Source organism: Pan troglodytes, chromosome 1, assembly GCF_028858775.2.
Source record: "Pan troglodytes isolate AG18354 chromosome 1, NHGRI_mPanTro3-v2.0_pri, whole genome shotgun sequence".
In the NCBI taxonomy this organism is placed as follows: Eukaryota; Metazoa; Chordata; class Mammalia; order Primates; family Hominidae; genus Pan; species Pan troglodytes.
The window spans coordinates 214,910,820-214,937,143 of NC_072398.2; the positions used below are offsets into that span (position 1 = coordinate 214,910,820).

The window sequence follows — 26,324 nt, forward strand, 5'->3', positions numbered from 1 at the left end:
GAGTGCAGTGGCGCAATCTTGGCTCACTGCAACCTCCGCCTCCCGGGTTCAAGCGATTCTCCTGCCTCAGCCTCCTGAGTAGCTGGGATTACAGGCATGTGCCACTACGCCTGGCTAATTTTTTTATTTTTAGTAGAGACGGGGTTTTGCCATGTTGGGCAGGCTGGTCTCGAACTCCTGACCTCGTGATCCGCCTGCCTCAGCCTCCCAAAGTGTTGGGATTACAGGCATGAGCCACTGCACCTGGCCTGAATCTGTGAATTTCTTTTTCCTTTCCCCTTCCTTTTATATGACACTGAACCGTTAGTTTCACATGAACATTGAGAGGTCTTTTTTGTTTACTTAATTTAATTTAATTTAATTTTTACCTCCTGCGTGCATGAAATGGATGGCAAGGAAAGCTTTGCTTGGGCCTCTTCCTGAAATCCAAGATGGCAAATGCAAGACTGTAAGGAATGTGATCGTCATTTCCAAAGGATAGAGACCGCAAGGGGCAGAACTTAGCACTCATGCATCTTTTCTAGACTCTGGCTTTGGTCTTTGTAGTTTTTGGGTAACAGCCCTTCTTATAGTCATTGCCTCTTTTTCTTAGGAATGCCTGGTGATGTGTATACAATCATCTAATCAAAGAAGGCTTTTTTTAGAGATCCTGGTGTTTTTTAAATGTTACCGTTCTGTTTTCTAGTCGGCTCCAACCAACATGCCTTGGTAGCTCTTGGATACATATTGGGACTTAATGATTTCCATGCTTTTTCAGTCTGTTGCTTTGGGACTAGTCCAAGACCATACTACTATTGAGTTTCCCCCACTGGCCTTTGGAATTAATAAAAACTGTATTTCTTCAATCACATTGGACTTTATGTGTGGTTACTTCATAGTATTGATTAAAATTATTTCATTGTGTGTCATATAAAGATTCATTTATTGGCTGGGCATGGTGGCTCATGCCTGTAATCCCAGCACTTTGAGAGGCCGAGGCGGGTGGATCACCTGAGGTCAGGAGTTCGAGATTAGCCTGGGCAACATGGTGAAACTCCATCTCTACTAAAAATACAAAAAAATTAGCTGGGTGTGGTGGTGCACACCTGTAATCCCAGCTACTTGGGAGGCTGAGGCAGGAGAATCGCTTGCACCTGGGAGGCAGATGTTGCAGTGAGCCGAGATCTTGCCACTGCACTCCAGCCTGGCTGACAGAAGGAGACTCCATCTCAAAAAAAGAAAGAAAGAAAAAAAAAAGATTCATTTATTGATTTGTGCTTCAGGTTTAATTTGAAAACAAAAACAATAGGAGGATTGGAGGAAAGGAATGGGAGGACAGAGTACATGTGTTGGCATATCTTTGCTTAGCTCTAGAGGATAATGATGCAGATTTAGATTAATTATGTAGCTGTGCTGAAATTTCCCTCATTTGAGCACCTTTAATGTGAATTATTATGTGTTCTTGCTGGACTTACACTGTTACATCATTGTCAACTTGCTTAGTGTGCTCAGAAATAAAATTTTCATAGCTTTCCTCTGGACCTTGTTTTAAAGGGTAATATATTGATCCACTTGGAGACAAGAGGCTGGTAATAGAAATTTGGTACTTGGTAACAAAATTGCTGAATGTGTGAAATAAGCTTTGAAAAATATATGTTATGGTTAAAATGTTGGAAGGGCCTCAGAATTTTCACAGCAGTTATTTGTGTATTTTCTTTCTAGGTGCATGCTATTATGATGCTAATCAGTCTATGTATGTGTTTGGAGGCTGTACCCAGAGCAGCTGCAATGCTGCTTTCAATGACCTCTGGAGACTTGACCTAAACAGCAAAGAGTGGATCCGACCTTTGGCTTCAGGTAAGAGATGAAATGCTGATCTTTGCCTCCTTACCAGGTGACTCCCTTGGCATGGAAACTCTACCTGATCTTTTTTGGTGTTGGTCTCAAGGATAGGTTACTGGGACTCAGGTCCTTAAGTTTAATGTGCCATGTAAATGATAATAGTAATATGCTTGTGTAAGTCTTTGTTTTTTGTTAAATTATACTTTATCATTAGTAATGGTGCCCTGCCAAAATTGCTGTACTGCTGTGTGAATTCATTTGCATGGTTTTCTCAAGTATACTCATACAGGTGTGATACATCATTTGGTAGGAGGTTGAAGTAAGAACAGAAACACAGAGTCGTGAGAACTGTAGTTGACTGACAGAAGCTATTGTCCTAGGGCTAAGGTCTCTGAATATCTGTTGTTGTTGCCAGCTCAGATATTTGGGGAGTGTATGGGACGTGCCTCTGCTAGTTACTCTTAACAACCCAGGGGTGTGGGAAGATTCCACAGTAGGTACATTCCTACCCAGTCCCACTATGCCAGAAACCTGGCAGAAAGAAACTAGATTATTTTCTTATTTTTGACCTAACCTCTCCTGGGGGAAAAAATAAAAACAATGGTTTTTGCACTCATGAGGCAGGGCAATTTGAGGAGGCATAGATTGGAGGGGTTGGTGTGATGGAGAAATAGTGTCCACTGAGTATAAAGTATTCTGCTAGGTTTGTTGGCAAGCTTTTCCCAAAACATTCATTTGGCTTTTTAGTATTAGGACTCAGTCTTAGGACTAAGGACATTTGGGTTTCCATTGGGCAAGTTCCTTATTTATTTAGGCCTTGCCTTACTACTTTGATTACCAGATAGGAGGCATCATTGTGTATTAGAAAGGACTAAGAGTGAGGGGACATGAGTTTCATTTCCTGGCATAGTCACCAATTCTCCATGTAACTATAAATAAGTTATTGCACTTCTCTGGGAGAAATGTGGAGTAGTACTAAATGACTATTTTTAAATGGGCTAAAAAGGCTAGTTTATGTTTCCCTTTCTATAACCGCTACTGTGAATGTCTAGGCCAGGGACTTAAACCTATTTATGAGAAGAAGCTGCATTTTGCTTCCCTAAAACTTAAGTTCCTGTTCTTTCCGCCTACATTAGGCAAATATAGGAGGAGCCTACTGAGTGGATACCATGGGTGGAGCTGGGCTTTGTGTAGATGAAGTTCTTTATTAAAATTATTGGCATTTGGAGGGTAGGAGGGTGGTGGTCCAGTCTGCAGATGGCCACACCAGGAGGAGGAGCTATTATATCCCCTTCTCTTCCACTTCCTGTCACAACCTATAAAGGCCGTTTGTGCCATTCATAAAAAACAAAAACAAAAACAAACCTACAGGCCAGGCCCACTGGCTCATGCCTATAATCCCAGCACTTTGGGAGGCCAAGGCGGGCGGATCACCTGAGGTCAGGAGTTCGAGACCAGCCTGGCCAACATGATGAAACCCTGTCTCTCCTAAAAATACAAAAATTAGCTGGGCATGGTGATGGGTACCTGTAATCCCACCTACTTGGGAGGCTGAGGTAGGAGAATCTCATGAACCCACGAGGTGGAGGTTGCACTCCATCCTGGGCAACAGAGCAAGTCTCCACAAAAACTATTGGAATAATAAAGAAATGGTAATCGTATAAAAAGTTTGATAGCTAGAACTATTTCAGGGCCCTGAGAATTTTGTACTTTGGAGAATAACCTTTTCTAGCCCTTTATACCATATTGCACTTAGTGCAAATTGATTAATATTTGGAGTTACAGCTTCTGTTTTGTTTTGTATTGTTTTTTGAGACAAGATCTTGCTTTGTCACCCAGGCTGGAGTACAGTGGCACAGTCACAGCTTACTGCAGTCTCAGCTGAGTTATGGATTCTAAAATATAGAAGATCTTCTCAGCTTAAGCATCCTATTGCCACCATGCTTGGGATCTTGTACAGGTCTTATTTCAGAGGAGCTTTGATAGTTTCAGTCACAAAATACTATTACTGTCTTTATTTTGTAAACAAGCTTTATGCCTTTGATAATTTAGCATGGGTGGTGCTCTTTCTTGTTAAAATGGAGCTCTGGTTTGGGGACCTTCATAGCCTCTGCCAACTACTGTGCTTATTTCTCCCTGTAATATGGAGTAAGACTTTTTTTTTTTTAAACCATCAAGTTTAAAGACTGCTTTGTGGCTAGGCGAAGTGGCTCACACCTATAACCCCAGCACTTTAGGAGGCCAAGGCAGAAGGATCCCTTGAGGCCAGGAGTTTGAGACTCACCTGGGCAACATGGTGAGACACCCATCTCTACAAAAAATAAAAACAAAAAATTAGCCAGGCATGGTGGCATGCCTCCATAGTCCCAGATACTTGGGAGGGTGAGACAGGAGGATTGCTTGAGCCCACAGATATAAGCCCAGACACCTAGGCGAGAGTGAGACTGTGTCTCAAAAAAAGAAACAAAGAAAGAGAAAGAGAGGAAGGGAAAAAAAGAGGAAGGCAGGAAGGGAGGGAGGGAAGCCAAAGAAAAGGTTATGCTTTGAAATTCCCAAAGTAGAAATGTTGGAGAAATAACTGCTTCAATCATTTACATTCTCTATGGAATATGAATTTTTAAAAATAGAGCATTTGGAATATTCCCTTTGACAAAACATACAAACTCCTGAATGTTTAAAGTAATTTTCTAACAAAATGTCTCAAAGAATCTAGTTACTCCCTCATCCTAATCTGCAATTAGAGGCTAGTTTTAGAAGGAGGAAAACCTGAGCTTTTTGAAATGTCTACTTATAAAAAACAATTGTTTAATAAAGAGTCCTGGCTGGGCACAGTGGCTCACTCCTGTAATCCCAGCACTTTAGGAGGCTGAGACAGGAGGATCTCTTGAGGCCAGGAATTTGAGACCAGCCTGGGTAACATAGTGAGACCCTGTCTCTACAAAACAATTAAAAATTAGCCGGGCATGATGGCATGTGCCTGTAGTCCTAGCTACCTGAGAGGTTGAGGTGGGAGGATTGCTTGAGCCCAGGAGTTCAAGGCTACAGTGAGTGATGATTGCTCCACTGCACTCTAGCCTGAGTGAAAGAGGGAGACCCTGTCTCAAAAAATAGCCTGGGCTTGGTGGCTCTCGCTTACAATCCTGGCACTTCGAGAGGCTGAGGTGAGAGGATCACTTGAGGCCAGGAGTTCCAGACGAGCCTGGCCAACATAGCGAAACCCCATCTCTACTAAAAAGACAAAAAATTAGCTGGGCATGGTGGCATGTGCCTGTAACCTCAGCTACTCAGGAGGTTGAAGCATGAGAATCACTTGAGCCCGGGAGGCAGAGGTTGCAGTGAGCCAAGATTGCGCCACAGCACCCCAGCCTGGGTGGCAGAGTGAGACTCTGTCTCAAAATAAAATAATAAATTAAAAAAAAAAAAGTCCCATGAGATTCTCATTTAGGCAGAAACCCCATGTAAGATGCCCTGAGACAATGTTTCTGTATGCTATCATGAGTCCTAATCAAAATCACTTCCTAACTGAAATGTCAATTAGTCCTTCTGAATAAAACATAGTTGTTTATAAGTCTTGGTGTACCTGACTCACTCATTTTAGTGCATCGAGGTAGGTAGATTGGAGGGTGACTGAGGGGAGAGCACTGTCAGTTGTGAGGTTGTCTTCTAACAGAGTATGTACAGGAAGGTAATAGTTGCTTTAACAGTGTTCAGACTTCAAAAATGTAGCTGTTGGAGAAGTAAGAGCATCAAGCAAGGAGTGGAACACTTTTGGTTGGGAGTGGAGAGTCTTGATAGAGAATACTGCTGCATCAGATGTCTTTTTACATGTGTATTTGGTTATGTGGTTATGAGATTAGAGCATTCTCCTATTGGTTGGTGTCTTAGTCAGCTCAGGGTGCCATACAAAATACCATAGACTGGGTAGCTTAAACAGCAGAAATGTATTTCTCACGGTTCTAGGGCTGGAAATTCAAGATGAGAATCTGGCATCGTTGGCTTCTAGTGAGGATTCTTTTCCCAGCTCCTGGTTTGCAGACTGCCACCTTCTCAGTGTGTTTTCATGTAGCAGAGAGTGAGCTCTGGCATCTCTTGTGCTTCTTTTTTTTTTGTCACTCTGTCACCCAGGTTGGAGTGCAGTGGTGCGATCTTGGCTCACTGCAACCTCTGCCTCCTGGGTTGGAGCAATTCTCCTGCCTCAGCCTCCCGAGTAGCTGGAATTATAGGTGTGTGCCACCACGCCTGGCTAATTTTTGTATTTTTAGTAGAGACAGGGTTTCACCATGTTGGCCAGGCTGGTCTTGAACTCCTGACCTCGGGTGATCCACCCACCTCAGCCTCCCAGAGTGCTGAGATTACAGGCATGAGCCACTGTGCCCAGCTTCTTGTGCTTCTTATAAGGGGATTCATCTTATGAGGCCTACCCTCATGACCTCATCTAAACCTCATTGTCTTCCAAAGGCTTCATCTCCACCATAGCATCACCTTGGCGTTAGGGCTTCACCATATGGATTTGGTGGAGGACACAATTCCATCTATACCAGTTGGAATTAATGTGATTTCCCAGTGAAATCTTGTCTTTAGTTCCTTTCAAAATGATAGAAGTGCTCCATCTGGAGAAAGAGTGGTATTGGAGGTAGAGTGGTGACGAGTGTTGGGATGACAGATCTTACACTAAAAGAGACCCACAGCTAGTACTTCTCAGACATTTCCAACAAGGTAACACCTCCTCCCATTTACACCTGCTTTTGTGGCCCCTGCCCTCATGGAGCTTATATTGTAACGGGAAAGAAACAAGAAGCAAGTAAGCAAATTGTTATAAATTATGAAGGAAACAAACGGAATGAAGTATAGAATAAGGGGAGAGCTCCTTTTTTTGAGACAAGGTCTTACTCTGTCATCCAGGCTGGAGTGCAGTGGCACAGTCACAGCTCACTGTAGCCTCGACCTCCTGCCTTAGCCTCCTGAGTAGCTGGGAATACAAACGTGCACCACCATGCCTGGCTAATTTTTGTATTGTTTTGTAGAGATGGGGTCTCACTATGTTGCCCATGCTGTTAGGGGAGACCTACTTTAAACAGGAGACTTTTTGTTTGTTTGTTTTTGTTGTTGTTGTTTGTTTGTTTTTGGCTGAGACCTAAAGAATGAATAGTGGAGGGAAGTGAGAATGGCATGTGCCTGGTGCAGCAAAGAAAAGGACATGTTAGAGGAGCTTAAAGCAGACCTTTGTGGATGTAGCCTAAGGAGCAGGGGAGATAGTGGCACAGGGGGAGCTGAGATAAAGACAGGAGCAAGCTTATTCACAGACTAAGGTGGGGACTCAGAAACCTTTGAGATTTTAATGAGAGGAATGTCATCATCTGGATTACTTTTTTTTTTTTTTTTTTTAAAGAGACAGTCTTGCTCCCTTGCCAAAGCTGGAGTGCAGTGGCACAATCATAATTAATTGACTATAGCCTCAAACCCCTGGGTTCAAGTGATCCTCCCACCTCAGCCTCCTGCATAGCTGGAGCCACAGGTTTGCACCCCCACGTCGGGACGTTTTCTTTTCTTTCTTTTTTTTTTGTAGAACTAGGGTGTCACTATGTTGCCTGGGCTGGTCTTCAACTCCTAGCCTCAAATGATCCTCCTGCCTTGGCCTCCCAAAGTGCTGGATTACAGGCATGAGCCACTGCCTTTCCCTGCCTCAATTTACATTTTAGAGCACATTTTGCTTCTATTTAGGAAATGAAGGAAGGCAAGAAAGTAAACCAGACTAGATAGAAGGCCATCAATATTGACAAGACTCAGATGAGCATATATCAGTAAGAAACTGACAAAACTTTTTTTTTTTTTTTTTGAGACATAGTCTCACTCTGTCACCCAGGCTGGAGTATGGTGGTGCAATCTCAGCTCACTACAGCCTCTGCCTCCCGGGTTCAAGCAATTCTTGTGTTTCAGCCTCCCAGGCAGCTGGGATTACAGCAGTGTGCCACCACACCAGGCTAATTTTTGTATATTTAGTAGAGATGGGGTTTCACCATACTGCCCAGGCTGGTCTGGAACCCTTGACCTCAAGTGATCCGCCCACCTTGGCCTCCCAAAGTGCTGGGATTACAGGCATGAGCCACTGCACCTGGCCAAGACTTCTTAATGAATTAGATTTAGGAGCATGAGAAGGCCAATCAAGGGTGACTTATGTTTCAGGTTTATACAGCTACGTTGATGGTGGGGCCATTTGCTGAAGTGGAAAATAAATATTTGGGAGAGGTTCAGTTTTTGGTTCCTATTAAATGTTTAAGTAGTAGTATCTAGTAATTCATTGTTATGAGAGTTTGACATTTGTTTATTATTATTATTTTTATTTATTTATTTATTTATTTTTTTTGAGATGGAGTCTCGCTCTGTCACCAGGCTGGAGTGCAGTGGTGCGATCTGGGCTCATTGCAACCTCCACCTCCCGGGTTCAAGTGATTCTCCTGCCTCAGCCTCCCCAGTAGCTGGGGTTACAGGCATGTGCCACCATGCCCAGCTAATTTTTGTATTTTTGGTAGAGATGGGGTTTCACCATGTTGGCCAGAATGGTCTCGATCTCTTGACCTCGTGATCCGTCTGCCTCGGCCTCCTGGGATTACACGCTTGAGCCACTGCACCCGGCCTATTATTATTGTTTGTTTGAGACAGAGTTTCACTCTTGTTTCCCAGGCTGGAGTGCAATGGCATGATCTCGGCTCACTCCATCTCCTGGGTTCAAGTGATTCTCCTGCTTCAGCCTCCCAAGTAGCTGAGATTACAGGCGCCCACCACCACACCCAGCTAATTTTTTGTATTTTTAGTAGAGACAGGGTTTCATCACGTTGGCCAGGCTATTTTTAGTAGAGACGGGGTTTCATCACGTTGTATTTTTAGTAGAGACAGGGTTTCATCACCTGAGGTTAATCCTGACCTCAGGCGATCCACCCGCCTCGGCTTCCCAAAGTGCTGGGATTACAGGCATGAGCCACTGTGCCTGGCCGAGAGTTTGACACTGAAAACAAAGGGCCTGACTTCCCTTAAATGACAGCACAGGCCAGGCACAGTGGCTCACACCTGTAATCCTAGCACTTCAGGAGGCTGAGTGGGAGGATGGCTTGAGGCCAGGCCACTCTGAGGCCAGGATGGCTTGAGTTCAAGACCAGCCTAAGCAACATAGCAAGAGCCCATCTCTACAAAAATAATAAAAAATAAATGACTCTACAGTCCTTCTGTTCAGTTAAATTCTTCTCTCATCCTTCACTTGTTCATGTAACAAATATTCATGGATTGCCCCCCTGGTATTGTTCTATATGCCAGGGACACATGAGTCAATAACTGACAAACATCTCAGCCCTAAGGAGACTACATTCAAATGAAGGAAGACAGATACTAAAAATGACAAATATATAACAGTATGTTAGAGGATGGAAAGTGCTATTGAGAAACTACAGTATGGCTAGGAGGATTATAACTAGGAGAATCAGAGAGAAGGCGACATTAGAACAAGGACTTGATGGGTACAAGAAGTGAGCCATGTGGGTATCTGAGAAACGAATGTTCCAAACAGAGAATAATCAGTGCAAAGACCCAGAGTTGGGAGTGTGCTTGATATAGTCAAGGGATACTGAGGAATCCACTGTGACTGGAGCAGAGTGAACAAAGGAGAGGAGGTTGGACAGAAAATGAAAGGGATGTATCACATATATGTGGCTTTCTGGCTGTTGTAAGGACATTGTCATATTCACTGAATAGAATGGCTAGTTGTGTAGGTTTCTGAGAAGAGGGCAAGTATGGAAGCAAGGAGACCAGTTAAAAGGTGGTAGCAATAATCTAGGCTGAAAATGATAGGCACTTGGAGTAAAGTATTCACAAAAGGTAAGAACTGGGTGGATTTGATAGAGCCAAAGGGATTTGCTCATATTTTGGATGTAGAGTAGGAAAGAGAAAGAAAGCAATCAAGATGACTCTTCAGGTTTTTATCCTGGGCATTTGAAAGGGTGGAGTTTTCATTAACTGAGATGGGGAAGACTGGGTGATCAAGGTTGGCAAGGGGCAGGAGAGATGAGAAATTCCACTTGAAACGTATTGAGTTTGAGATGCTTATTAGGACATCCAGGTGGAGATATATGTATATGGAGTTCAGGGGAGACACACAGGCTGGAGGTAGCCATGTAGGGCTCATTAGCCTATTAGTTAGTAATATAGTTTGGCCCTGTGTCCCCACCCAAATCTCACCTCAAATTGTAATCCTCATAATCCCCATGTGTCAAGGGCAGGACCAGGTGGAGGTAATTGGATCATGGGGGTGGTTCGCCCATGCTGTTCTCATGATAGTGAGTGAGTTATTGATGGTTATATAATTGTCTGGCATTTCCCCTGCTTGCACTCATTCCGTCCTGCTGCCCTGGGAAGAAGGTGCCTGTTTCTCCTTTGGCTTCTGCCATGATTGTAATTTTCCTGAGGCCTCCCAGCAATGCCGAACTGTGAGTCAATTAAACCTCTTTCCTTTATAAATTACTCAGTCTTGGGTATTTCTTCATAGCACTGTGAGACTAGACTAATCCAGATGGATTTAAAGCTATGAGACTGCATGAGATTACCAAGGGACTGAGTGAAGACAGAGGATGGTATAAAGGCCAGGCATGGTGGCTCACGCCTGTAAAATCAGCACTTTGGGAGGCTGAGGCAGAATTGCTTCAGCCTAAGGGTTTGAGACCAGCCTGGCCATCTCCTCAAAAAATTTAAAAAAAATTAGCTGGGCGTGGTGTGAACCTATAGTCCCAGCTGCTCGGAAGGCTGATGCAGGCGGGCAGGGGTGAGGGGAGAGGATCACCTGAGTCCAGGAGGTTGAGGCTGCAGTGACCCATGTTTGCGCTACTGCACTGCAGTCTGGGTGACGAAGCAAGTCCTATCTCAAAAAGAACAACAAAAACAAAAAAGAGAATGGTGTAAGGATTGAGTCTGGGAGACTCCAGCATTTGGAAATCAGGGGACTCGAAAAGGAGCACCCAGTAAGGAAGGAGAACATCGGAGAGTGTGGCATCTGGGAAGCCAGCATATGAGGAAAGCGTTTCCAGGAAAGGAGGAAATAATCAGCTGCATCAAATGCAGCGAAGAGGTCAAGTCATGTAAAGACTGAGAATTACCCTTAAATTTAGTAAAGAGAGCTTGTGGGGTGAGTGATAAAGATGGAAGCCAGTTTGTAATACATTTTAGAAAATGGGAAGACAGGCTGGGCATGGTGTCTCATGCCTGTAATCCCAGCACTTTGGGAGGCCAAGGCGGGCAGATCAGGAGGTCAGAAGTTCGAGACCAACCTGACCAACATGGTGAAACCCCGTCTCTACTAAAAATACAAAAATTAGCTGGGCATGGTGGCGCCTGCCTATAATCCCAGCTACTCAGGAGGCTGAGGCAGGAGAATCACTTGAACCCAGGAGGCGGAGGTTGCAGTGAGCCGAGATTGCACCATTGCACTCCAGCCTGGGCAACAGAGCATGGGAAGACAGATGTTAAAGGCATTAAGTATAAACAATACATTGATTTTTTTTTTCTTTTGAGGAATTTTGCTAAAGGAGAGCAAGGAGCTGAGGTGCTAAGTGGAGGTAGATGTAGAATTGAGATGTTCGTTGTGTTTTTTGTTTGTTTGTTTGTTTTTGAGATGAGTCTTGCAGTGTCGCGGGGCTGGAGTGCAGTGGTGCGATCTCGGCTCACTGCAGCCTCCGCCAACCAGGTTCAAGCAGTTCTCCTGCCTCAGTCTCCTGAGTAGCTGGGATTACAGGCATGTGCCACCACGCCCGGCTAACTTTATTTTTGTTTTGTTTTGTTTTTTGTTTTGTTTTTTGAGACAGAGTTTCGCTCTTGTTGCCCAGGCTGGAGTTCAGTGGTGCAATCTCTGGCTCACTGCAACCTCCACCTCCCGGGTTCAAGCGATTCTCCCGCCTCAGCCTCCCAAGTAGCTGGGATTACAGGCATGTACCACCACACCTAGCTAATTTTGTATTTTTTGGTAGAGACAGGGTTTCTCCATGTTGGTCAGGCTGGTCTCAAACTCCCGACCTCAGATGATCCTCCTGCCTTGGCCTCCCAAAGTGCTGGAATTGCAGGCATGAGTCCCTGCGCCTGGCCTAATTTTTTTGTATTTTTAGTAGAGATGGGGTTTCACTATCTTGGCCAGGCTGGTCTTGAACTCCTGACCTTGTGATCTGCCCACCTTGGCCTCCCAAAGTGCTGGGATTATGGGCATGAGCTGCCACGCCCAGCTCGTTTTTTTAAGATGACAGATTTTATAGCATATATGTATGCTGATGGGAATGATCTTCCTGAGGGGAGAAGTTGATGTGGATAGAGGGGGAGAATTGTGAGAGCAATATCTTCAAGTAGTGAGAAACACTGAATCAAATGGAGACATTGGCCTGAGATAAGAACATTGTGTATCTGTATGAACAAAAGGGAATATGTGATTGCAGGTGCTGGTGAGTGGGTAGATGCGGTGGATCCTGGTGGAAGTTCTCTATTGATCGCTTTATGACTCAGGTAAAATAATTGAGGGTAGAACAGAAACCATTGGAAATCCTGGCCAGTAATTATGAATGTATAATTATGTACATTGTAGTCTTTGCCAAATGGTTCTAGAAAGTTGAATGTTTCATCTTCTAGTATTGTCTGAAGGTAACACCTTAATTCTTAATCAGATTTGTATGACTTAGCCTTTGTTCAATTCCCAAAACAAATGAGCAGTTCTTGGGACAGGTGCTTTGAAAGACTAATGTTTAAACCACTGTTTCTGAAATAAATTACCCTTTATTCAAACTCAGACTGATTTTGGCATCTGTTTAATACAGAGTCAACGTAAGTCATACTGCCTTTTTCGGTTACTTTAAATCAAGATAGAAGTTTTCAAGTAGAAATTTTACATTTAAATTAAAACTGGAGTATTCTGATTTTCAAAACTACTTAGAGATTAACCCAAACCCATTTGCAAAAAGGGAACAAATTTCAGTTTTAAAACTTGCCACAGGCCAGGCACGGTGGCTCACACCTGTAATCCCAGCACTTTGGGAGGCCAAGGCAGGTGGATCACTAGGTCAGGAGTTCAAGACCAGCCTGGTCAAGATAGTGAAATCCCGTGTCTACTAAAAATACAAAAAGTAGCTGGGCATGGTGGTGGGTACCTGTAATCCCAGCTACTCGGGAGGCCGAGGCAGGGAATTGCTTGAACCCGGGAGGTGGAGGTTGCAGTGAGCCAAGATTGTGCCACTGCACTCCAGCCTGGGCGACAGAGCGAGACTGTCTCAAAAAAAAAAAAAAAAAAAAAAAAAAAAAAAAAAAAACTTGCCACAGTTAGAAGAGTCTATAAATGCCAGGTAAAGATTTAAAGCTCAGTCTGTCATTTTCACTAACTGGTACTGGAGCACAGTTGATTTTCCCACCACATTCTCCCCACAGAATTGTCTTTCCCAAGGATTTTCTTTTTCTTTGCAGTTTCCTCCCTTTCAGTCACACATGCAATTCCAGGTGATGGTTTGTGGGTCCAAGCCCTTTGTTTTAGAAAAATGCACTCGAAGATAGAGATGTGTAACCTAGATGCCTGTTCTTGGCCTTGCTACTTCTCAGTTATTTGCCTCTGAATTTAATCATTTTTTGCATTCTCTGGGCCTCAATTTTCTTTCCTGTAAAAAGAAGAGACAAAATTACTGTTCATAAAAATTGGATAACAGATCACCTTTATTCAGATCACCTGAGAAGCTTACCTAAACTATGGGTTCCTTGGCCCCATAGCAGACTCACCTAATCTCAGGAGTTGGGGATAAGATGGTGGATCAGCATTTTTTTTTTTTTTTTTTGAGACGGAGTCTCACTCTGTCACCCAGGCTGGCCTGCAGTGGTGTGATCTCAGCTCACTGCATCCTCTGCCTCCTGGGTTCAAGCAGTTCTCCTGCCTCAGCTTCCTGAGTAGCTGGGATTACAGGCACCCACCACCACGCCCGGCTAATTTTTGTATTTTTAGTAGAGACGGGGTTTCACCATGTTGGCCAGGCTGGTCTTGAACTCCTGACCTCAGGTGATCTGCCCACCTTGGCCTCCCAAAGTGCTGGGATTACAGGCATGAGCCACTGCACTCAGCCGATCAGCATTTTTAAAAATGGAAATGGGGTCTTACTGTGTTGCCCAGGTTGGTCTTGAACTCCTGGCCTCAAGCTGTCCTCCTACCTTGGCCTCCCAAACTGCTAGGATTTTAGGCAATTGCCACTGCACCTGGGCATGGATCAGCATTTTTTTTTAAAAGAGAAAATGGCCGGGCACGGTGGCTCACACCTGTAATCACAGCACTTTGGGAGGCCGAGGCGGGTGGATCACCTGAGATCAGGAGTTCGAGACTACCCTGGCCAACATGGCAAAACCCCGTCTCTGCTAAAAATACAAAAATTAGCTGGGCATGGTGGTGGGCGCCTGTAATCCCAGTTACTTGGGAGGCTGAGGCAGGAGAATTACTTGAACTCAGGAGGCAGAAGTTGCAGTGAGCCGAGATCGCGCCACTGCACTCCAGCCTGGGGGACAGAGTGAGACTCTGTCTCAAAAAAAAAAAAAAAAAAAAGAAAATGTCTCAGTTGATTCTAAACATAGCTAAATTTTGAAATCCTGGAGCCCTATGATATCTTCTTGCAGTCTTACTATATAATATGTGAGCTCGCTCAGTGTTATTACAGTAAATTAGGTGAGTATGTGATGTGCTAAACTGGATTCCTCAACTATCATTAGGAAGCAACATAGCCACTCTGTGCTCTCAGTGGCTGCTTTGTAGAAATAGCTACCTTTGGCCAGGCATGGTGGCTCACACCTGTAATCCCAGCACTTTGGGAGTCGAGGATCACTTGAGGTCAAGTGACTTCACTTGGTGGATCACTTGAGGTCAGGAGGATCACTTGAGGTCAAGAGTTTGAGAACAGCCTGGCCAGCATGTGAAACCCTGTCTCTAATAAAAAATACAAAAATCAGCTGAATGTGGTGATGTGCGCCTGTAATCCCAGCTTCTCAGGAGGCTGAGGCAGGAGAATCGCTTGAACCCGGGAGGTGGAGGTTACAGTGAGCCAAGATTGCCACTGCACTCCAGCCTAGGCAGCAGAGTGAGACTCCGTCTCAAAAAAAAAAAAAAAGAAAAAGAAAAACAGAAAATTAGCCAGGCATGGTGATCCATACCTGTAGTCCAAGCTACTCAAGAGTCCGAGGCACAAGAATTGCTTGAACCTGGGAGGCAGAGGTCACAGTGAACCATGTTCTGTCACTGCACTACATCCTGGGTGACAGAGCGAGACTCCATCTCAAAAAAAAAAAAAAAAACACAAAAAAAGAAAAAGAAAAGAAATAGCCACCTTTTACAAACCCAGTTAGTCATGAGTGGCCTACTGTCCCAGGAGATGTACGTGGACCTTGAGAGGGTGTTAGGGATGAGGTGCTGGTTCGCCCAGATTCTTTATGCATATTATCTAACCTTCATATCAACTCAATAGGATGATACTATAATTATCTCCATGTTACAAATGAGGAAACCGAGGCAGGGCACATTGCGGCTCACGCCTGTAATCCCAGCATTTTGGGAGGCCGAGGCGGGCGGATCACCTGAGGTCAGGAGTTCGAGACCAGCCTGACCAACATGGAGAAACCCCGTCTCTACTAAAAATACAAAATTAGCCAGGTGTGATGGTGCATGCCTGTAATCCCAGCTACTCGGGAGGCTGAGGCAGGAGAATTGCTTGAATCTGGGAGGCAGAGGTTGCGGTGAGCTGAGAATCGTGTCATTGCACTCCAGCCTGGGCAACAAGAGTGAAACTCTGTCTCAAAAACAAAAACAAAAACAAAAACACACACACAACAAGTGAGGAAACCAAAGCTCACAATCACCTGGTAATTTACCTAAAATCACATAGCCAGTAAGTGATGGAGCAAGGATTGAAACCAAAGATTTTGTCTCTAAAGTTTGTGTTCTTTCTACTAAGCCATGCTGTGAGTAGTTTTCGTTTTTCTTTTCTTTTGTTTTTTTTTCTGGAGACTGGGTTTCACTCTCTCTCCCAAGCTGGAGTGCAGCGGCGGATGTTGGCTCACTGCAGCCTTGACCTCCGGGGTTCAGGTGATCCTCTTTCCTCAGCCCCCAAGAAGCTGGGACTTCAGGTGCTAACATAGTGTTTTATTTTAGAATAGAACAGAGAGAGTTTCCATATATCTGACACCCAGTTTCCCTAATGTTAGCATCTTGTATTAGTATAGCACACTGTGACAATTATTAGGTTGGTGCAAAAGTAATTGCGGTTTTTGCCATTGAATAATGATAAACCAATATTGATACGTTATTATTAACTAAAATGCATGCATTATTCAGATTTTCTGATTTCTTTCTTTAACATAACATCCTTTTTCTGTTCTAAGATCCCATCCTTGATACATTACATTTAGGCTTTTTGTCTCCTTAGGCTCCTTTTGGCTGTGACAGTTTCTAAGAGTTAACTTGTTTTTGATGATCTTGACAGTTTTGAGGAATACTGGTCAGGTATCTTATAGACCACTCTTCAACTTGGAGTTTATCTTATGGTTAGACTGGAGTTATGGCTTTTGGGAAGAAGACCGTGGAGATATAATGCCATTCTCATCACATCAGATCAAGAGTACATATTGTTGGCTGGTGTGGTGGCTCACGCCTATAATCCCAGCACTTTGGGAGGTCAAGGCAGGTGGATCACTCGAGGCCAGGAGTTCAAGACCAGCCTGGCCAACATAGAGAAACCCTGTCTTTACTAAAAAATACAAAAATTAGCTAGGTGTGGTGACACAGGCCTGTAATCCCAGCTACCCAGGAGGCTGAGGCACAAGAATCAGTTGAGCCAGGGAGGCAGAGGTTGCAGTGAGCCAAGATTGCACCACTGCCCTCCAGCCTGGGCAACAAAGCAAGACTCTGTCTCAAAAAAAAAGAAAAGAAAAGAAAAAAAAACCATTGTCAACATGATTTTTCACTGTTTCTATTAACCAGGATCACCTGGTTGAAATAGTATACATTTGATTTTCCACTGTAGAGTTACTCTTTTCTCTGCCTTGTAATTCTTTTTTATAGTCTATTGCTTTCTTTTCCTGTTATTCTCTTTTACCTATTTGTAATTGCCCTTGGTTCTCGATGTTCCATTGAATTTTAGGGGAATAACTAAGCTATTTGACTATTATGTTTATCATTAGAGTCAGGAAAGGATAATGAGAAGAGGGTATATCATTTGAAGAAACTTTTTCACAGCTTAGAGAATTTTTAGATATCAACATGATTTGCTTTTAAAATTTTTTTGGTGAGGAGCAGGATGCTAGACAAGATGTAGACAAGATATCTCTTCCTGTTTGTTTGCTTTTCAAGAGATGGGGTCTCACTCTGTTGCCCAGGCTGGAGTGTAGTGACTCAGTCATAGGTCCTAGTTCACTGCAGCCTCAAACTCCTAGACTCAAGCAGTCATCCTGCCTCAGCCTCCCTTCTTTCAAGCTATCCAGAGTTAGAAGCTCCGTTGGAAATAATTTTGTTTTTTTAGGGCTATTCTCTAAAAGAACAATATCTTCCAAAATCACTGAGTAATCTTGCAGAAAAGCTAATTTACTTTCGGAGGTGGGGGCAGGAAAAAGTATTGGTCATATCACATGTCAGTAGGAAGACCACAGGATATCCTTAAAAATTGGATAGGGAGCACGACCAGTGCTAGAACTGTTCAGAAATAACCGTCTAGGCTGGGCGCGGTGGCTCACACCTGTAATCCCAGCACTTTGGGGGGCCAACCCAGGCAGATCACCTGAGGTCGGGAGTTCAAGACCAGCCTGACCAACATGGAGAAACCCCGTGTACTAAAAATACAAAATTAGCCAGGCATGGTGGCACATGCCTGTAGTCCCAGCTGCTCGGGAGGCTGAGGCAGGAGAATCGCTTGAACCCAGAAGGCGGAGGTTGTGGTGAGCCGAGATTGCGCCATTACATTCCAGCCTCCAGCCTCGGCAACAAGAGCGAAACTCCGTCTCAAAAAAAAAGAAAAAAAGAGAAATAACTGTCTAGAAATAACTGTCCAGAATATTACTGTTTCTTTTACAGTGTAAATGATACCTTAAAAAGGTTACATATGGGGCTGTCAGTCCCGTTAATGAAGCTTACTGTCATGTGTCTAGTGGAAAAGCTTAATCTTAGGTTATCTTCCCTGAGCCTGTGGTAATATCACCAGGAAATGTCTAAACAAGGGAGTCTGGGACTGATACCTGGTACCAGGTATAACTAAAGCAGCTGACAGTAGAGTCTATTCTAACAAAAAACAAAACAAAATAAAAATAAAAAAGACAGTAGTCTATTCTGGGAAAAGATTTCCCAGTCCATCCTTTGGCTCAGGTCCCAAATGTCGGTGCTAACATTGAAACAGCTGGATGTGGTTTTTTTTGTTTTGTTTTTTGTTTTTTTTTTTTGAGATGGAGTTTCGCTCTTGTTGCCCAGGCTGGAGTGCGATGGCGTGATCTCCGGCTCACTGCCACCTCCGCCTCCCGGGTTCAAGCGATTCTCCTGCCTCAGCCTCCCGAGTAGCTGGGATTACAGGCATGTGCCACCATACCCAGCTAATTTTGTATTTTTAGTTGAGATGGAGTTTCTCCATGTTGGTCAGGGTGGTCTCAAACTCCCAGCCTCAGGTGATCCGCCCGCCTTGGCCTCCCAAAGTGCTGGGATTACAGGCGTGAGCCACCACGCCTGGCCTGGATGTGGATTTTTAAAAATTATTTATTTTTTGATACAGGGTGTCACTCCATCACCCAGGCTGGAGTACAGTGGCATGAACATGGTTTACTGCAGCCTTGACCTCTTGGGCTCAAGTGATCCTCCTGCCTCAGCCTCCCTAGTAGCTGGGACTATAGACATATGCCACCAAGCCCAGCTAATTTTTTAAATTTTTTGTTGAGACAGGGTCTTGCCCTGTTGCCCAGGCTGGTCTCAAACTTCTAGGCTCAAGTGATCCTCCTGCCTCATCCTCCGAAAGTGCTGGGATTACAGGCCTGAGCCACCACGCCCAGCCTGGATGTGGAATTTTTTATTTTTTATTTTTTTGAGACAGAATCTCGCTCTGTCACCCGGCCTGGAGTGCAGTGGCGAATTTCGGCTCATTGCAACCTCCGCCTCCTGGATTCAAGCAATTCTTCTGCCTCAGCCTCCTGAGTAGCTGGGATTACAGGTGCATACCACCACGCCCGGCTAGTTTTTGTATTTTTAGTAGAGATAGGGTTTCACCGTGTTGGCCAGGCTGATCTCAAACTTCTGAGCTCAAGTGATCCGCTTGCCTCGGCCCCCCAAAATGCTGGGATTACAAGCGTTAGCCACCATGCCCAGCCTGGATATGGAATTTTTAAAAATAATATATTAGTAGTGGGGGCAGGGAGGAGAAAAAAAGAAAAAAAAAGAATAATGTATTAATGTGCTTGTCACTATTCGATTCTGCTTTTTAATATTGTTTTGCACTAAGCACTTTATGCATTTTTAAAATTATAATATGCAAATATGTTAGGAGAATGCCAAATCTTGTGGCGATGGGGAAGAAGTGGATGATGATTAACTGCTGAATATCAGACAGTATAACAAGAGGACACACGTGCCTTTCAAATATACTCCTAGCTTCTATTCTGTCTTAAAAACAAGTGATTGATCTCATTGTTTTAGTATTTTGTTTGTGAATGAGACAATCCAGTTCTACTCACAGATCTTTCCTTGATTACCAAATGTATTTATTACCAAAATGTATTAATATCTGTCCTTAGCTATTTCTCCTCCATGTTGAAAATCCTGCCTCCTTTAACTTGTAGTCATTGGGTCAAACTCATGAGACTTTTCTATTCTTTCTTAAAATCATCTAAAATAAAACCCTCTTATTTTAGTAGTGTCAGTGAAAATAAGCAGTGACATTTCTTGGAATTCTCAGCTTTCAAATCTACATGCTATGATCCTGTCTGCCTACCATCTGGACAGTTTTTGTTTACTCTTGGGTTCCCCCATGGAGTAAAAGTCTCAAATCATCTAGCATTGTTTCTCTTATTCTCAGGTATCCATGTAATCTCCTAACAGTACTTCATGTTTTATTACCACAATAAATTTCATTTCATATGATGCCTTATCCTTGTATATCTCCAATGCTATATAGATTAACTTTATGTCCTAAATGTAGTTATAAGAGGCTAATTCTAAATGGGAGAGGAACACAAGATACTATCCCTGAGTCATTTCTAACTTCTGCTTCCCAGGAATGACCCTCTTGGTTTCAAGGACACTTGGTAGTGCCATGGACCAATTCATGGCTCATGCTCAATGTTTGGCTGTTTAGTTTCTATGTAATTAGGATCAGGCCAGTTTCTCAAGTTCTCCAGTTTTCTTTTCTTTTTTTTTTTTTGGAGACAGAGTCTCGGTCTGTCACCTGGGCTGGTGTGCAGTGGTGTGATCTCAGCTTACTGCAAGCTCTGCCTCCTGGGTTCACGCCATTCTCCTGCCTCAGCCTCCCGAATAGCTGGGACTACAGGTGCATGCCACCATGCCCGGCTAATTTTTTGTATTTTTAGTAGAACGGGGTTTCACCGTGTTAACCAGGATGGTCTCGATCTCCTGACCTCGTGATCCACCCACCTCGGCCTCCCAAAGTGCTGGGATTACAGGCGTGAGCCACCGCGCCCTGCCAAGTTTTCCAGTTTTCATAACTGTGAGGAGATGTGCTGTTCCTAGGTGGGTAAGAGCTGTGATGGGTCGTTTATTGACTTATAAATATCACCTTGAATTCTAGGAGGCTCCTTTGCCCTTTTTTGTTTATTTATTTTGAGACGGAGTCTCACTCTGTTGCCAAGGCTGTTCTTGGCAACAATTCTCCTCCCTCAGCCTCCCAAGTAGCTGGGATTACAAGCACGTACCACCACCACGCCTGGCTAATTTTTTTAGTAGAGACGGGGTTTTGCCATGTTGGCCAGGCTGGTCTCCAACTCCTGACCTCAGGTGATTCACCCACCTCAGCGTCCTAAAGCGCTGGGATTACAGGCATGAGCAACCACTCCTGGCCTCCTTTGTCCTTTTAAAACTCAGAAGCTATTTCTCATTCCCCCTTGAGGAGATGAACTCTTGAACTATGGCTTTTTATTTTTATTCTTCCTTTTCTGTTTTTGGGTAAGAGACAGGGTCTAGCTTTTTGTCCCTGAGTGGAATACGGTGGCATCATCATAGCTCACTGCAGCCTCAAATTCCTGGGCTCAAGTGATCCTCCTGCTTCAGCCTCCCAAGTAGCAAGGACTACAGGCATGTACCACTATGCCCGGCTATTTTATTTTATTATTTGTAGAGACAGCGTCTCACTATAATGCCCAGACTGGTCTTGCACTCCTAGCCTCAAGTGATCCCCCTGCCTTGGCCTCTCGAAGTGCCGAGATTACAGACATGAGCCATCGCACCTGATGTACTATGCATATTGATTCTACTTTTCAAATAAATTGTGCCCCTGATAATTTCCTCTTTTCTGTAGTTCTCTCTAGAAGTGATGATGGGTTGTGGGTTTTATATTTGATTTGTTGGCTTTTATGTTGTGTCCCTTTTTTGTCTTCTCTCCCATTTTAGTAAGCTTTCTGAAATCCCACTGCTGAATCTCAGAATGTTTCTTGCTATTGGATTTACATATGTGAGTTACAGGGTAGTTGCATTTTATGTGATGAATGGGTTCTTAAGGACCTCATATAATGAATTTTAATTCTAATAATGGATTGCTGATATTTCTGCTTACTGGCTAAAGTAGTTGGTGGTACCATGTGACACCAGTATGAACATGGTTTACAGTTTACTGCCAGCTTTTACATTAGCGATTCTTTTTTTAAAAACAATATTATTCTATTAAGACATAATTTGATAGCTGGGCATGGTGGCTCACGCCTGTAATCCCAGCACTGTGGGAGGCTGAGGCGGGCAGATTACGAGATCAGGAGATCGAGACAATCCTGGCCAACGTGATGAAACCCTGTCTCTACTGAAATACAAAAAATTAGCTGGGCATGGTGGTGGGTGCCTGTAGTCCCAGCTACTTGGGAGGCTGAGGCAGGAGAATCGTTTGAACCCAGGAGGCGGAGGTTGCAGTGAGCCAAGATCGCGCCACTGCACTCTAGCCTGGCAACAGAGCAAGACTCCGTCTCAAAAAAAAAAAAAAAAAAAAGGGGGGGGCATAATTTGTATGGGGGGGGACATACATTACTTAAATGAGCAAATCTTAAGTGCACAACTCAGAGATTTTGTTTTTTACATATGTATACAGTCATGTGATCATTACCTAGATCAAGATACGAAAACTTTCTTCACCTCAAAAAAGCCCCCTCATGCCCCTTTCCTGTCTGTACTACCCCCATAGAGGTCAGCTCCTATTCTGACTTCTAACACTGTGGCTTTGTTCTGTTCTTTTTTTCTTTTCTTTTCTTTTTTTTTTTGTGTTTTTTGAGACAAAGTTTCATTCTGTCACCCAGGCAGCAGTGCAATGGCATGATTATCATAGCTCACCGCAGCTCCAGCTCTTGGGCTCAAGCAATCCTCCTGCCTCAGCCTCCCAAGTAGCTGGGACTACAGATGCACACCACCATGCCTGACTAATTTAGTTTTTGTAGAGATGGGGTACTGCTATGTCTCCCAGCCTGGTCATGAATACCTGGTCTCAAACAATCCTCCTGCCTCAGATTCCCAAAGTATAGTTCTGTGTTCTTGAACTTCGTGTAAATGGACGTCTGTGATAGGTAGTATTTTGTGTCTGGCTTCTTTCTTTGAACATGTTTTTGAGATTCATCTATGTGGTTGCATCTGTCAGTAGTTTATTCCCTTCCATTACCATGAGTGCTTCTTAATATGAATGTACCACTTTTTTTCTTGTTTTAGACAGAGTCTCGTTCTGTTGCCTAGGCTGGAGTGTGCAGTGGCACAATCTTGGCTCACTGCAGCCTCTACCTCTTGGGCTCAAGTGATCCTCCCACCTCAGCCTCCCAAGTAGCTGGGACTACAGGTGTGCATCACCACACCTGGTTAATTTTTGTATTTTTGTTGAGACAGGGTTTCATCATGTTGCCCAGGCTGGTCTTGAACTCCTAGGCTCAAGAGATCTGCCCACCTCAGCCTCCAAAGTGCTACGATTACAGGCATAAGCCACCATGCCCGGCCCTCATTTTTTTTTTTTTTTAAGTTGTTCTCCTGTTGATGGATACTTGGGCTGTTTCTACTTTGAATATAGCTGCCATCAACATTGTTTGTACTTTTCAGTGGATATATGCACTCATTTCCTACTTGTCAACTTTAAGAGATATTCTAGACATAGCAAGCATCCCAGAGAGCTCTCCATTTCCTTAGTCCTGCTCCATCTGAAAGATCTGATGATATAACTAAGTATTACAGAAGTTTGGGGAGGAAAGACCACTTGGCTAATAATAAAAGATACTAATTATTAGGGGCTAATGACCTAAAGTAATGTGAGGAAGATATTGTAGGAGGGAAGGAGGCTCGTTAGTAATACCATAAAAATGATGGGTTTTGTGCCAGGAGGCATACTTTTTCATTTGAGCCCTGTCACTTGCTGGTTACCGGTTGTTTAACCCCAGTTGCCTTACCTTTAGGGTAGAGATGGTAATACCTACCTTTCATAGTTTTTGTTCATATTACATACAATACAGTACTCAGTTGGAGAGGGTTTCTGGGAACTGATGATGAAGTTGACATCTTTATATATACGGAGATACTAGCTAAGGAGTAAGTTGTCAGGGTTCTTTGGATGAGAGGTCAGGCAAACTGGCTTTGTCTCTAGGGAATCTGAAAGAAACAAAAAGAATCGAGACAAGAACTTTACATCCATTCAACAGGATTATTTTTGCAGTTGCCTGTTCTGGGGACCCTGGTTGATACTTTCATGAAAATGAAATATTCCTAAGAATTCATCAAATGCTAGCCATTGTTCGTGTAAAGGCTAGAAGTTATAACATCAGGAAAAGCTATGGATTTTTATGTACACAAATTTCGAGGACTAACATGTCCTTTTACCCAAAGTATCCTACTTGCTGCCACCTTGGGTCTCAGGGATAGGAAAGGTAGTTAGGGATCAAAGTGTGGCTGACAAGATCCTGCATAATCTTCCCTTCTCTCCACCTCTACCTTTGTGCATACTCTTGTTCCTTCAGCCAAGCCTTTACCTATTAGAGAGTTGCAGTGACCCACCGGGCACGGCGGCTCACGCCTGTAATCCCAGCACTTTGGGAGGCCAAGGTGGGTGGATCACTTGAGGTCAGGAGTTCGAAACCAGCCTGACTAACATGGTGAAACCCGGTCTCTACTTAAAATACAAAATTAGCTGGGTGTGGTGGTGCATGCCTGTAATCCCAGCTACTCGGGAGGCTGAGGCAGAAGAATCGCTTGAACCCGGGAGGCGGGAGTTGCGGTGAGCCAAGATCGTGCCATTGCACTCCAGCCTGGGTAACAAGAGCGAAACTCTGTCTCAAAAAAAAGAGAGTTGCAGTGAGCCTTATAGTTTGCGTCTCTGTGGACATCTGGCCAGACTTCATGCTGTTAGACATTAATCATTTCAGTCTACAGAGGACTTTTTTTTTTTTTCTTTTTGGGACGGAGTCTTGCTCTGTCCCCCAGGCTGGAGTGCAGTGGCACAATCTTGGCTCACTGCAACCTCCACCTCCCAGATTCATGCGATTCTCCTGCCTTAGCCTCTCGAGTAGCTGGGACTATGGGCATGCACCACCACGCCCAGCTAATTTTTGTATTGTTTTCTTTTTTTTTTTTTTTGGTAGAAACGGGGTTTCACCATGTTGGCTAGGCTGGTCTCGAACTCCTGACCTCAGGTGATCCACCCGCCTCAGCCTCCCAGAGGGCTGAGATTACAAGTGTGAGCCACCGCACCCAGCCTACAGAGGACTATTGAGCATCCAATGACTATGCTAGGTATGCAGGTATAGTACTAAGTAACAGGAGTTCCTAATCCTAAGAGGTTCTCCTTCTAGCAGAAGAAAACCAAACACTTATGTGGTAAATGAAGAGGGCTATGAATAGCCATTGAAAAAAGGCTGTGGATGGAGGTAAGAGAGTTTGGCATGTTCATGGACTTACAAATAGGTTGGGTGTTCCTGAACCAGGATATGTGAGGGGAGAGTGGTACAAGTGGGTATTAGAAAGGTAGTTAGGGGCCAGGTGCGGTGGCTCATGCATGTAATCCCAGCACTTTGGGAAGCTGAGGTGGGCAGATCATCTGAGTTCAGGAGTTCGAGACCAGCCTGGCCAACATGGTGAAACCCCATCTCTACTTAAAATACAAAAAGTAGCCAGGTGTGGTGGCAGGCGCCTGTAATCCCAGCTACTTGGGAGGCTGAGGCAGGAGAGTGGCTTGAACCTAGGAGGCGAAGGTTGCAGTGAGCTGAGATCATGCCACTGCACTCCAGCCTGGGCAACAGAGTTAGATGCCAACACACACACACACACAGATGCCAACACACACACACACATGCACACAGTAGTTAGGGATCAAAGTATGGCCAAACAAGGTCCTGCACAGTCATCCTGTCCCCTCATCTCTCTGACCTCATTGCCTGCTGCATTCCTGTCCCTCACTGTATTTTAGCCTCACACCTGGGCCTCTGCTCTTGCTATTTCTGCCTGGAACACTCTTCCTGCATGTCCTTGTGACTCTCTCCTTTACCTGCTTCACAGGTCTTTATTCATATGTCTCCCTCTGTGAGGCATTCCCTAACTACAGTTTGAAAGGACAACTTCCCTGACTCCTTTTCCTCTTGTTTTGTTTTTTTTTTCCCCCCTTGGCACTTATCACCATATGTCACACTGTCTTTCTTCCCCTCAGCAAGCTATACGCTTCCTGGGACTGAGGGCTTTTTGTCTGTTTTACTCACTGCTGACTCTAGTACCTGGCACATAGTAGTTGCTCAAAGAATGGAATTTTATGTGTGTGTGTGTGTGTGTGTGTGTATGTGTGTATCTCATGGTAAGTAAGGGATTTGGAATTTATCTTTTCTTTTTCTTTCTTTTCTTTTTTTTCTTTCTTTTTTTTTTTTTTGAGAGACAGAGTCTCTCTGTATTGCTCAGGCTGGTCTTGAATTCCTGGCCTCAAGTAATCTTCCCACCTCAGCCTCACAAAGTGCTGGGATTACAGGCGTGAGCCACTGCACCTGGCCTGGCCTTTATCTTGAAGGCTCTGGTGAATAAGTGAAGGATGATGAAAAGAAAGGGACATGATTATATTTATGAATTCATCCCCAATCTTCCCTTGGGAATTATTTTCTAGACAAATCCTAAGCACTTCAGCGTCCAGTTGTTAGGCCTAATTAAATTGTTTTCTCCATTTACTGCTGCCTAACTCCATCTAGCAGAGACACTGGAAGTGATGGGGCTTGCCATGGTTTGAATGTTTGTTCCCTCTGAAACATGTGTTGAAAGTTAATCCCCAGTGTAGCAGTATTGA

The 26,324-nt window shown here is 44.0% G+C and overlaps 1 protein-coding gene across 3 annotated transcripts in view; it reads left to right on the top strand.

The window, feature by feature from the left end:
* FBXO42 (F-box protein 42) overlaps nt 1-26,324 on the top strand; it is a 102,392-nt gene that overhangs the window by 52,613 nt on the left and 23,455 nt on the right. For all 3 annotated transcript variants that reach the window (XM_513066.9, XM_054663022.1, XM_009449075.5), the window contains one exon: nt 1,702-1,836. In XM_513066.9, the coding sequence (XP_513066.4) occupies nt 1,702-1,836 (135 nt within the window). The remainder of the gene's footprint in view (nt 1-1,701; nt 1,837-26,324) is intronic.